Consider the following 11,977-nt stretch of genomic DNA (forward strand, 5'->3'; position numbering starts at 1 on the left):
ATTCCTCTATCCAATACTGCCACCTCCGCCCACCAGCGTTGCCGCTGCCTCTGCCTCCACCCACCTCCGGCAATGTTGTCAAAGGCGGAGGCAAAGGTGGGCGGAGGTGGCAGCGTTGGGCTGAGGAATGACCACCAGTGCCGCCACCGCCACCTCTGCCTCCGCCCGCCTCTGATAGCTTTGCTTGAGGCGAAGGTGGAGGTAGGCGGAAGCATTGTCGGAGGCGACAGTGGACAACGGCGTGGATGAATGGATTGCAAGAGGAAGAAGATGAATAATGTTTTTGCCCTTAATTGATATTATTTTTAAAAAGTTAACCTATTTTTGAATTTCTTTTTAAATAATACTTTTATTGATATTAGGGCCCAAAAGTTGCCCTTATCTGCTATAATGCCTTATTTATTTTGTAAAAAACCCGATTAATAAACACTTGGTACATTATGGAAACGGCCAGAATATGGGTAAGACGAATTAGGATGTGATCCCTTCACAAAAAAAAATTAGGATTTGATCCTCAAAAGACTGTCCTCATAGATATTCTCAATGCACGGTTGTAAATGGGACTGTGTAAACACACTTTTGTGAGATCAAATTCGGCCTCAGAACGAACCATAAGATTTCATAGTGAAGAACCCAATGTAGTTTGGCTTATCCAATAAATCCGTATCCACTTGATAGCAATGTTTTCAACCGGTTGTTGATCTGCTTGGCTGAACTGTTTGAAGTGTCACCCAATTCTCTATTTTCGGGTTTAGTTTTTTCTTTTCTTTTCAATTCTTTTTCTAAACATGGGATTTGATTAAAAATTGTTGATTTGATCAAAACCCATTTGATTTGAGTGGTTGAGCTGTTGATCTACTTGATCATGGATCACGGGTTATGTTCAAATTTTCGGAGTGTCTGTCCTCGTGCAAAGTTCTATATAGTTTTTCGAATCCGTCGGAATGGGGCGGGCCAAATTCAGATACCCGGTCCCGCCGGTAACGGGGCGGGTACGGGGTATGGTACGTGAGCTCGGGGTCGGGGAGGACCGTAGGACGGTAGGAGGTATGCCCTTGCCCTTGCCCGCCCGTTGTCATTCCGACAAGTTGCAAATATAAAATGACAATGTTAAGTTGTTGACCGGTAAACTGTTCAGTAAAGGATGCCATTGACTTTGACTGATCGGCATCTTTGCTATCTGTTCGAAGTGAGGCTGAGGCATCCGAAGGTCCCGAACCAGCTTCGTCGTCGCGACTTGGAGAACTTCGCTGTGCAACCTATCGTTGCACAATACTCTGCAGGTTCATCCTTACTATGTTTTCTATTTATTTTTTCTTGGTTTTACAAAAGATGGAATTGAGTTTGAGACAATGAATATCAAACGCATCAGAGCTGAGAGCTCACACATTTTATTTAATGATCGTTCCTGCGTCCAATATCTTCAGTCATTTTGTGATCTTAACATGTTTGACGAATGGCCATAGAAAGGCACATTGAGTCAATGGACTGAAAAGTCTAATAATCGATGAGGGACTTAATTATGTATGCATAAACCATGTTGGTCATCAGATGGGAACTCTCTCATGTTACAACCCTTCAAAATTTATCTTTCGTTGGCTCAAAGAATATGAACAATTTGCAGTTTCTTGGTTGTCTGAATATATGATTAAACTAATAATAGACATGGTAGGATTCTCACTATTTACTCAACGAGACCGTTCCTGTTTCACCATCACCCATAAACTGTAGTCTCCTAGATTAGACAGCTGATTTCCATAGATATGGGTCTTCAAAATCAACTCGAATCGACAGTTGCAACTGTGAGGTTCCAGCCATACCCATACGGGTTGGTTTATGTAGTCTTCCTGCGAGTTAGTAAAAAAAAGTACTTGCATAATCAGAAACAGATGTAGTTAAGGCAACCTTGTGCTAATTACCAATTCATGTGGCTAGCATTTCTCTTCCAATGGTCCCAAGAGGAAAGAATGAGTCATTTTATCTTCCACCTTCCAATGGCCTGAATATCTGGGACTTGCACCCCCAGCCAGATGAGGGTACTCGGGGTTCAGGTCAGCGCCGACCTGATTGAAGTGTATTGAACGGGATTGCTTTATTATGATGTATAGAGAAAAGTTATCCTAACTTCATTGATTAGAGCCCTTCTCTACATGACCTGCCTATTTGTTACACGTAGGGAAATGGTATTGCCAATCCAAACTGTTGACTGGATAAGTGGGTTGGGGACCTTGTAGGTTGGTCACTATAGTTTGTTTAGTCCTTAATCGCACTTCAACCTTACATTACCACATTGTATTGGTATTTTACCCAAAGAAATACGCAGTCCTCTATAAGAGAAGGTAGCTTAAAGGAATGAACTAGGCTACTAACTACTTCATTGGCATTGTACCCAAAGAAATATGTAGTCCTCTATAAGAGAAGGTAGCCTATAGGAATGAACTAGGGTACTAACCCTCTATTCATGGGTTAAATTGCAACACAAAATTCTTGTCACATGTCCAACATAAGCCCTTTTCTGAGAATTTTTTTGAATAAAAACTACTTCAAAATTTGGCAAAACAATGCTCCATAACTTATCCATTTCACCAGTTCACTTGTATTAAAGAATTTCCTTTAAGCTGCAATGAAAGATCCACCATCCATCAGCCACAAAGATACAAGTAAACAACAGGCAACCCCTTTTGATGTCACCAAAAAAAAAATCTGCATCAGAATTTAGTTTAATAAACCCCTCGTACATATAATCTACACCACAAACTAGAGTTACGAAGGATTAGACATAGGAGGCAAACTTTCTGAGAGAAAATATCCATCTTCCCCTGTTATGCCCCAAAAACTGGGTCAACATCCATACAGGATTAGGGTCCTTTAACTTGAAAACCCTATTGTTTTGGGGCATTTTAAATCAGCCTAAGGTGTATAAAGAAAGACCCCAACAAATGTTGTCTAACATGCTTGCCCATTTGCCCAGGCTTCCATTGCATATAAATAACTATCCATCTAAGCAAATTCAAAGGAGTGTATAGTGTAGACTATGTAGTCCTTTGTGTGAAAAGTGTAAAATTGGAACATTGGGACATCAATAAAATCGTAGAACCTTAGAGAGCATGTACATAGAACAAGTCTATGGCCAATCTGTATCTATCTTGAGGATAAGAGAGTTTCTTTTTTTTTTGGTAAGGGAGGATAAGAGAGTTGATCTTCTCCCTCCCAACCCAAGGCAGTTTTTCAACACCTTTTTTTTTCCTTTGGAAGATCTTTGTTATATTCCAATTTCCAAGGGATCGAAAGGAATTTTTTGATAAGCAACAGTAAATTTTATTTATATTAATAAGGAAAGCTCCATAGATAAAACTAGGTGGAGAATGATACTACAGCATCTTGCATCCTCACCACTTTGTATTCTCACAAATTTCCTCCTGGCCCCGGTACACCCCACAATAAGTTCTTCCTTGTGACCCATGCTATGGGCCTATGGCTAGAGAATTTTCCGTACTGTTTGCTACTCTGGGAGTCCACCTAAACAAGCAGTTCAGATTGATTTCCAGTTCTCTTACTTATCTCACCAAGAATCTTAAGGTTTAAGAAACTTCTTCCCTTGATGATTTCCACTTTATGACTACTTGAAGGTCCCCTTCTGCTAATATGTTATTCCAGCCAGATGAAAATGCAAATTTTAGCCCTTGTAAGAGGGCAAGAAGCTCTGCTTTGAGGGGATTACCATCACTAGATGGACCACAGAAGCTTTGTAGAATATTTCCGTCATGATCACAAAGTATCTCCAATACCTGATGCTCCAGGATTGCCTAAACAGCAGCCATCAAAATTTAACTTGATTCTTCCTTCATCTAGGACTATCCAATCAATTGATGCTATCTTCTCTGAGAGTAAAGTCCGCAACTATCTGCCAACCTCACAGTATATCACACCATAGCCACCCTTTTGAATTTTCTATTTTGTTAGAGATTAAAAACCTATTCAGGTACCTCACCTAACAGCTTAAGCTTTAAGCTTTTAGGCTGAACAGTTCCTTTACTAGATATCAAAGCCTGTTTGACCAAGTAGTCTAGTGTTCGATCCTTGTCACCCCCATTACAATTAATCAAATTTCAGCACAAGGTATGGGTGGTCTGTGTTTGTCCATGCTTCAAGCCCAATGGGATTCTGCATGAGGGGGTGTGTTAGAGAGTAGAAACCAATTCAAGAACCTCACCTAACAACTTATGCTTTTAGGTTGAACAGTTCCTTTACATATTTAAGTTTCTATATAGATACTGGCTAAATGGGCCTTAGTTCTTTTCTTTTATTTATTCTGTTAGTAGTCTTTATTTCTGAGCCAGTGGGCCTTTGTTATGGGTCTGTTATTTATCTTTTTCATTACATTACTGAGTCAGATGCCCTACTAAGGGCATCCTTGTAATTGTACCCTAATTGTAATTAGCTCTAATAAAATACAATTAAGCGACTGAAGAGAGGAACGATCAGCTCTCTTCTTTCTTCCTCTTTCATCCACTCTCTTCTTTCTTCTTCTGAACTTCTCCTTATTTCTTCTTTTTCTTTCTTTTCTTTTGATTTAATTTCAGATCTATTGCTGGTGTGATTTACAACTGTTTCCATTCAGAATTCCTGCCTGTACATTATGTCATATGTATGATTTTAAATCTTGGAATTTAAATTCTCCAGGACTACCCTATTAGCAGCTATCCACTGTCTTCTGAGAGTAAAGTCTACAACTGCCAAACTTGCAGTATCTCATCCATAGTTACTCCATTGAAATTTCTATTTTAGTTTCCATTCAGAATTCTGCATGTATATTGGTTGTGGTTATGGGCTAGGACAGGCTTAGCACCTATAATAAGGGGCACAGCCCAGGTCTAGCCCCACATGGGCCCAGGCTGGCTTTAACTATGTTATATTTAATGTATAATTATTTATAATGTGCATAAAATTTAGTATCTACCTATCTAGGTCTGGAGCTTAAATCCTGAACTTTGGACCATTTAATATGACAAAGCGATTTTCTTCCCTTGGTCTTTTGAACTACAAGGGCCCAGATGGTCTTAACAACATTTTATAGCTAAAATTGAGCTTTGGTTTTTCTCATTAGGTCAGGTTTTGGAGGTTTTCCAATATCTGAATTTGGAATAACAAAAAGGTGTAGACTATGTTACGTGGTGAAGAAATATATCTAGTACTGGAACAATTAACAGATGAGACCACTGAAACAGTTACACTTAAAGGGATGGAAGGAATAGGGAAAACATGGATGGCACAATGTATAATGAGATATGCAGAGAAGGAGAACCTTTTTGACATCATTATTTGGATTAACGTGGGTGGAAGTTGTGGTGGATTAAGGTTGATAGAGAAGATTGCAGAGAATTTGTCATTAACATCCATAAGCAGAGAAGATGAAGACAACAGTGTGGAAAATTTGGCACAAAAGATCGCTAAATCACTTGAGGGAAAGAGGTATTTGCTGATTTTGGATGATATAGACTGGCCTGTTCATAATCTCTTTGATCAATTGGGAATCCCATACCCAGATCACCAAAATGGATCGAAGATTTTGGTCACTACAACTTGCTCTAATGATGATTCAGGAGTTCTCTTTGATGGATTGACATATGCTGACCAAAAAAATGGTTCCAATGGAATTGGCATACCTGTTCATACCCCAAAAAATGATGGAAATGTGGTTAATTGGACACACCATTTGCAGCCCCTGTCCTTTAATGATACATTGTGCTTGTTCCATGAAAAGAACATTGACAGCAACAAAGCTGAGAATTATGTGCAATTATGCAAGTGTGTACCTTTGGCAATTGTCGTTATATCAAGAATCCTGAGAGGTCTAAAAGGCACATTGACATTGAATGATGCATTTCTTACAGGAAGCAGCATTTCCTACTCACAATTATTTGAATTGGGTTACCAGATGCTGCCAAGTGATTTTGTAAAAGACTGCTTCTTGTATTATGCAATGCTCATTCCTGAGGGCTATTTTATACGTTCTGATGTGTTGGTAACATACTGGATAATGGAAGGTCTTCTTGATAGATTTGATCGGTTGGAGGAAGCTTACAAAGAAGGACATAATGCACTCAAGGTGCTTGTAGATTCTGGCATGGTTCAAAGAAGGGATGATAATGATGATCATGTCAGCATGCATCGCATTGCAAGAAAAGTAGCTCTATGTATCATCAAGAGAGAACATGGTGCAGTCATGGGTAGAATTGGTCTGGATTTAACTGAGCCACTGCAAGATGTCACGTGGAAAGATTTTGAGAAATTTGTATTACTGGACAGTGGTCGAGAATTTCCCAAGATCTCCTCTTTGCTTCTGAAAGGATACAGTAATCATCTTGTAAGGGGAAACCCAGATGTATTCTTCCAGGAAAAGCAAGGCCTTCGTTTTCTAGCCCTCTTCCACATGCAAACTAAATCTCTTCCATCTTCCCTTTCCAGCTTGCAGCAAATTCGTGTGCTTAAATTGAGAGAATGTGATTCTCTTCAGGATGTGAATCATATCCAAGGGCTCCAAGCATTAGTGGTACTTGACCTTTCAGGTGCGAAGGCCTTGATGGAAATCCAGGATGATTTCTTTGGCAACATGAATTACATCAAAGTGCTTGATCTTTCTGAAACCAAGCTTAAACGGTTACCACAATCCCTCTCCAATCTCACTGACCTCCGTCGGCTTTTTCTAAGGGGGTGTTCATGCTTAGAAACATTTCCAAATCTTGAACCACTTGGAAAATTAGAGGTGCTTGACCTTTCGGGTGCTAGGAATTTAAATGAAGTTGGGGATGACACCACTTTTAAGCATGTGAGGCACCTTCAAATACTCAACCTCTCTGGAACTGCAATTCAACAGCTACCATCTCTCTCCCAGCTTTGTCAGCTTCAGCAACTAATTTTGACAGGTTGTTCAAACTTGTCAATACTTCCCTATATGCAGGTTCTTACAGCGCTCAAGGTACTTAATCTTTCGGGTGCTACTACTCTGAGCAGTGTCCAATCTCTCAACTGTTTGCAAAACCTTGAGATACTAGACCTTTCTAAAACCCTGGTTGAATGTCTACCATTGCTTCCTAGCATGCTTCGTCAGCTCATCCTAAGAGATTGTTCAAAACTCAGATTATTTCCAAATCTTGAATCACTTGGAAAATTAGAGGTGCTTGACCTTTCGGGGGCTAGAAATTTAAATGAAGTTGGGGATGACACCATTTTTAAGCATGTGAGTCACCTTCAAATACTCAACCTTTCCGGAACTGCAATTCAACAGCTACCATCTCTTTCCCAGCTTGGTTGGCTTCAGAAACTCATTTTGACAGGTTGTTCAAGCTTGTCAATACTTCCCGACATGCAGGATCTTACAGCAATCAAGGTACTTAATCTTTCGGGTGCTACTACTCTGAGAAGTGTCCAATCTCTTGACTGTTTGCAAAACCTTGAGATACTAGACCTCTCTTGCACCCTAGTTGAATGTCTACCATTGCTTCCTAGCATCCTTCGTCAGCTCATCCTAAGAAAATGTTCAAACCTCAGATCATTTTTAAATCTTGAACCGCTTACAAAATTAGAGGTACTTGACCTTTCAGGTGCTAGATATTTAAATGAAGTTGGGGATGGCACCACTTTTAATCATGCGAGGCACCTTCAAATTGCAACTTTGCCATCTTTTTCCAACCCTGGGATCCTCAGAAAGCTGTTATTACATAATTGTTCACTGGCAACTTTTCCAAATCTAAAAGAATTTACCAAACTTGATCACCTTGATCTTTCAAATAATAGTGGTATAGAGAAAATAGAAGAGGAACTCTTCAATTATTTGCAACAACTTCAAATACTCAACCTTTCTGGCACATCAGTTCAAAGCATACCAGACATTTCCAAACTTACCAACCTTGAGATGCTTGATCTTTCAGGCACCAAGATTACAAAATTCCCTTATCAAATCTCAGGATTAACTTGTCTAAAGAGACTCAATCTATCAGACTTGAACCTAGATGATGCTTGGAGAGAGAGTAGTGTACGGTTACCTGAAGAGGTAAAATGGGATGAAAGCATCTTACCAACTGGAACTCCTTGCATATCTGTAAACAATGTTTACTCTTTGCAGTTTTTAAACAGAAGAGCAGAAGGCCTCCAACAATTTGATTTATCTGTTTGTGCTAGCAAAGAACAAAATGGATATAAAGATCAAGATTTCCGAAGAAGCAATTTTCGCAACATCTACTACAAGAACAGAGGTTCTCATTGTCCTCCAAACCGAATACTAGAACTCATTGGAATTCATGGTTTTTGCAGTGTCCTAGAGAAGATCCAGGAGATCCTTAATGTCACAGAACATTTATCTCTAAAGAACAGTACCTTCATCACACGTTTATCAGATTTGGGTTCTGAGAACATCCAGTCAATTAAGGAATGTTGGATAGAGAGATGCCATAGAATGGATTGTGTTGTTGGTAGAGAAGATGATGCTGCTGGTTTTGGAAGCTTGCAGAAACTATGGGTCTGTAATGTTGCTAACTTAAGGAGCATAAGCAGAGGAAATGTACAGCCATGGAAGTTCAAATGCTTGAAACATTTGCACGTAGACTGCTGTCCAAGTCTTGTTACTCTCTTCTCATCAGCGTTGCAGTTACAGAATCTTGAATTGCTCCAAATTAAGTTCTGTGATAAATTGGAATATATATTTGGAGAAACAGTTTCTTATGAATACGGACTTCCAAGTTTGAAACATTTGCATGTAGACTGCTGTCCAAGTCTTGTCACTCTCTTCTCATCTGCATTGCATTTACAGAATCTTGAATCGCTTCAAATTAAGTTCTGTGATAAATTGGAATATATATTCAGAGAAACAGTTTCTGGTGAACGTGGACTTCCAAGTTTATGTAAACTGCGTCTTTGGGAGCTACCACTATTGAAGAGCATCTGTGATGGAGTTTTGCCATCTCTACTTATCCTTGAAGTAAGAGGATGTCCAAAGCTGAAGAAACCCACTCCCGGAAGATAAGGCCTGCTATTGCTCTAAGAGCCTTTGTTCCTTCTTAAATCCAAATGCAGGTGTGCCATCTTTATTGCATTGTTTAGTTACATTAATTCTTCATTTTCACTGTTGGATATCTTTTTTTAATCCAAAATGCTCTCCTCATTATCTTTTTATTTGCTGCAGAAGTCCTCAGTCATGTGAGGTGATTGTCTCTACCACAGGTTTCATTTGCATTGAGATGATCTTTGCATGGTTTATCAATTCTAACCTTCCAATACCATGAACAACAAAGAAAACAAAATCCCAGATTTTCTCAAAGGACCTTAACCTTCTCTGACTATAGTGTGCTATCACTAATCTACGTTTTAACTTCTCTTACATCTCTTTTCAATGTAGAACCACTGAACCGTATGGCAGTCGGTATGGCAAGCTGTCCATAATTAGTGTGATGTCTTTGCCACATGTGATTTGTATGGCATCTATGTTTTCGTAGCAGCAGGGATCACTGACTGCAAATGCCCTATCATGTTACCACCATGCTCATGCCTGAGAACACTTTCATGTTAGGTGGAGTTAAAGCAAAAAAACTTCCTCTCTTCTTGACGCATGGAGTTTACAGTGGCTGAATGCTTCCTCTCTCTTTTTGACTCAATGGAGTTGAGTTTAGGGGTGGGAGATTGAAAGAGAGGAGGAAGAGGAGGGTAAATGAGTTTCAGAATTATTTTAGTAAAATTTTAGATTAGGGTAAAATGGATATTTTGAAAAAATAATGCATCATGGAATGTTTCTGATCTCTACCTGTGATAGAAGGGAGGTTTGTGTTGAATTTTACAAAAGTTCAGGGGAGGTTTTTCTTAAAATGAAACTCGAGGAGAGGTTTTTATATTTTACCCAAAAAAAAAAAGAAAATCTTATCACTCATCAACTAAAAGATCGAATATTGAAGGTGGAGAAAAAGACTAAGGGCATGTTCGTTTGCTCTTAAGTCTAAGATATGAAAGTGCACTAATTACATTAAGAGGTATATTGATATTGGTAAACTTTTCTTTCCTCTGAACTCTAAATGAAGAGAATGCTGTTTTGAATTATAAAAATTATCAAATATCCATTTTGACCTATGAGAGTTTTTGTTTGTCTTTTTTTAGGGTTTCATTGGAAAACAAGAAATTGTATGATTGCACTTTAAGAGATAAGAGAAAACGAACAACCAATTTTCTCTTAAAATTAAAAGATTCCTCTTGAAATAAGAGTTAAGAGGAAACAAGCAGGCCCTAAATCGAATACAGCGAGTAGATGACTACACGTCAAAATCAAAGATACCAAACAACGCTTTCTGGGATGATTGCATTATTGAGTCTGGATTCCCATCTCATTTTTTCTAATGTTCTTCATAATCTGACCCATCATCTTCGCAGCTAATGGAAGCCCTGCAGACTTCTCTGCAACTTCCGCCTTCATATTCACCAAAATGAGATCATCGGCATATTCCTCAGCAGAGTCTGTGAATATCGAATTGCAAAACTGCTTATCGAGAGTGGAAAGGCAAAGCAAGTTTTCCTCACCAACCATCCTCTTTACTGCATCTTTAAGTCTACCTGTGACGACAACTCGACCCCCGCTCTGCTTTGGCAATCCATTCCGGAGATGTTCACCCCATTTATCGTCTTGATCAGGCAACCCGGAATTCAGTTGCAACTGTTCGTACCACTCATCTATGCCCCAGACGCCATCAAACACTACCAGATACTTCTTCCCAACCAACTGCAGGTAAAGACTGAAAAGTAGGCCATGGAGGTCATTACTGTTAATAATTGACTTAATAATCTCATCTTCCACTCCTAGATCCACTAACATCCTCTCCACAATCTCTTTGGGAGATCTTCCTGATACGCATATCCAGAGCCTGGGACAGAAGTTCTTTTTTACTTCCTCACTGTTGAAGATCAATCGCGCAAGCGTACTTTTACCAATGCCACACATCCCCACAATGCCAACCGCCTTGAACCCACCATCATCACTCCCTTCTTGGAGAAGTAAGTTCTTCAATTGCCTAAAATTTTCATCAAAGCCATGAACCTTAGATGTATCGATAGACCACGAACAATCGGACAGTCTTCTTGCTTGGTTCTGATCGTCTGATCTGCTGCTGCTGATGGCACCCCCATTCAATCCCTTGAGCCTTTTCTTGATGTCAGCCAATCTCCTTTTAGTTTCGTGAACAAGTAGGATTGCCTTGAGGGAATGATAATATCTGTGATTGTTCCACAGCATACGGCATTCAGTCAATGCTTCATTGAGATCGTAAAGTATATTGATAAAGTTAGCCTGTTCGTCCGCGGACAAAGATCGACTCGGAAGTAAACTCTTTAGTTGTTCAAGTTGGGAGTGGAGGGCAAATCTGGTTTGTCCATGTTCTTCAAGGCTTTCAAGAAATTTGGCCCTGAGGAATTGGGCAATCACATCAGCCATTGCAGCTTCTACTTTTCCTTTGAATGAAAACGCGACGGTTGCTAGGCTGCTTTTCGCGTCACCGGCGGTCTTATGAGACTAATCGAGATGACAATAGACTGAGAGATGAGACACAGGAATAAGAGATTAAGAGCAACGATCTTTTTTTCTTCTCCGACATATATCGTGGTTAAAACATAAAAAGGTAACATATTTAACCGGATCTGATGGAGAGATCGGAGCCCGACTTGTTACCCCGTACCCGATAACCGATCAGCCAGTATCATACATTTGGTAAGTGGTAAGTGGTAAGTGGTAACCAATCAACTGGCATTTATTCATGGCTTAAAAAAAAAAAAAAACTGGCATTTATTCATATTCAAGTGGGTTTTTTTTATAAGGTATTCACGTGGGCTTAGTCCCCGATTGCTATGGCGTGGGTAACAAAGAAAATTTACATTTTTTTTCCTTTTAATTAATTTATTTTTGTAATCGTTAGTTCATATATTATCAAGTTAAAGATGCTTTCAA

At 39.4% G+C, this 11,977-nt stretch overlaps 2 protein-coding genes across 4 annotated transcripts; one reads left to right on the forward strand and one right to left on the reverse strand.

Annotated features, from left to right (window-relative positions):
- The first annotated feature begins 631 nt into the window (after window positions 1-631).
- LOC104612246 (putative disease resistance protein At4g19050) lies at window positions 632-11,977 on the forward strand. 3 transcript variants are annotated; one of them, XM_088894450.1, is made up of 3 exons: window positions 632-1,283; window positions 5,108-9,072; window positions 9,185-11,977. In XM_088894450.1, exon 2 carries the CDS (start codon window positions 5,165-5,167, stop codon window positions 9,020-9,022), a length of 3,858 nt encoding a protein of 1,285 aa, XP_088750576.1. In that variant the 5' UTR covers window positions 632-1,283; window positions 5,108-5,164; the 3' UTR covers window positions 9,023-9,072; window positions 9,185-11,977. The 3 variants fall into 3 exon arrangements, with proteins under 3 accessions (XP_088750576.1, XP_010277902.1, XP_010277900.1); XM_010279600.3 differs by having other exon boundaries at window positions 634-1,283; window positions 9,182-11,977; XM_010279598.3 differs by having other exon boundaries at window positions 635-1,283; window positions 5,113-9,072; window positions 9,182-11,977.
- Window positions 10,346-11,467, reverse strand: LOC104612290 (putative disease resistance protein At5g45490). The gene has a single exon (XM_010279671.1). The coding sequence runs from the start codon at window positions 11,465-11,467 to the stop codon at window positions 10,346-10,348; it is 1,122 nt and encodes a 373-aa protein (XP_010277973.1).

Source organism: Nelumbo nucifera, chromosome 1 (assembly GCF_055504915.1).
Source record: "Nelumbo nucifera cultivar China Antique chromosome 1, China Antique-T2T, whole genome shotgun sequence".
Taxonomy (NCBI): domain Eukaryota; kingdom Viridiplantae; phylum Streptophyta; class Magnoliopsida; order Proteales; family Nelumbonaceae; genus Nelumbo; species Nelumbo nucifera.

Excerpts from the sequence above, each read along its gene's own strand:
- LOC104612246 (XM_088894450.1), top strand. The coding sequence starts at position 5,165 with ATGTTACGTGGTGAAGAAATATATCTAGTACTGGAACAATTAACAGAT.
- LOC104612290 (XM_010279671.1), bottom strand. The coding sequence starts at position 11,467 with ATGGCTGATGTGATTGCCCAATTCCTCAGGGCCAAATTTCTTGAAAGC.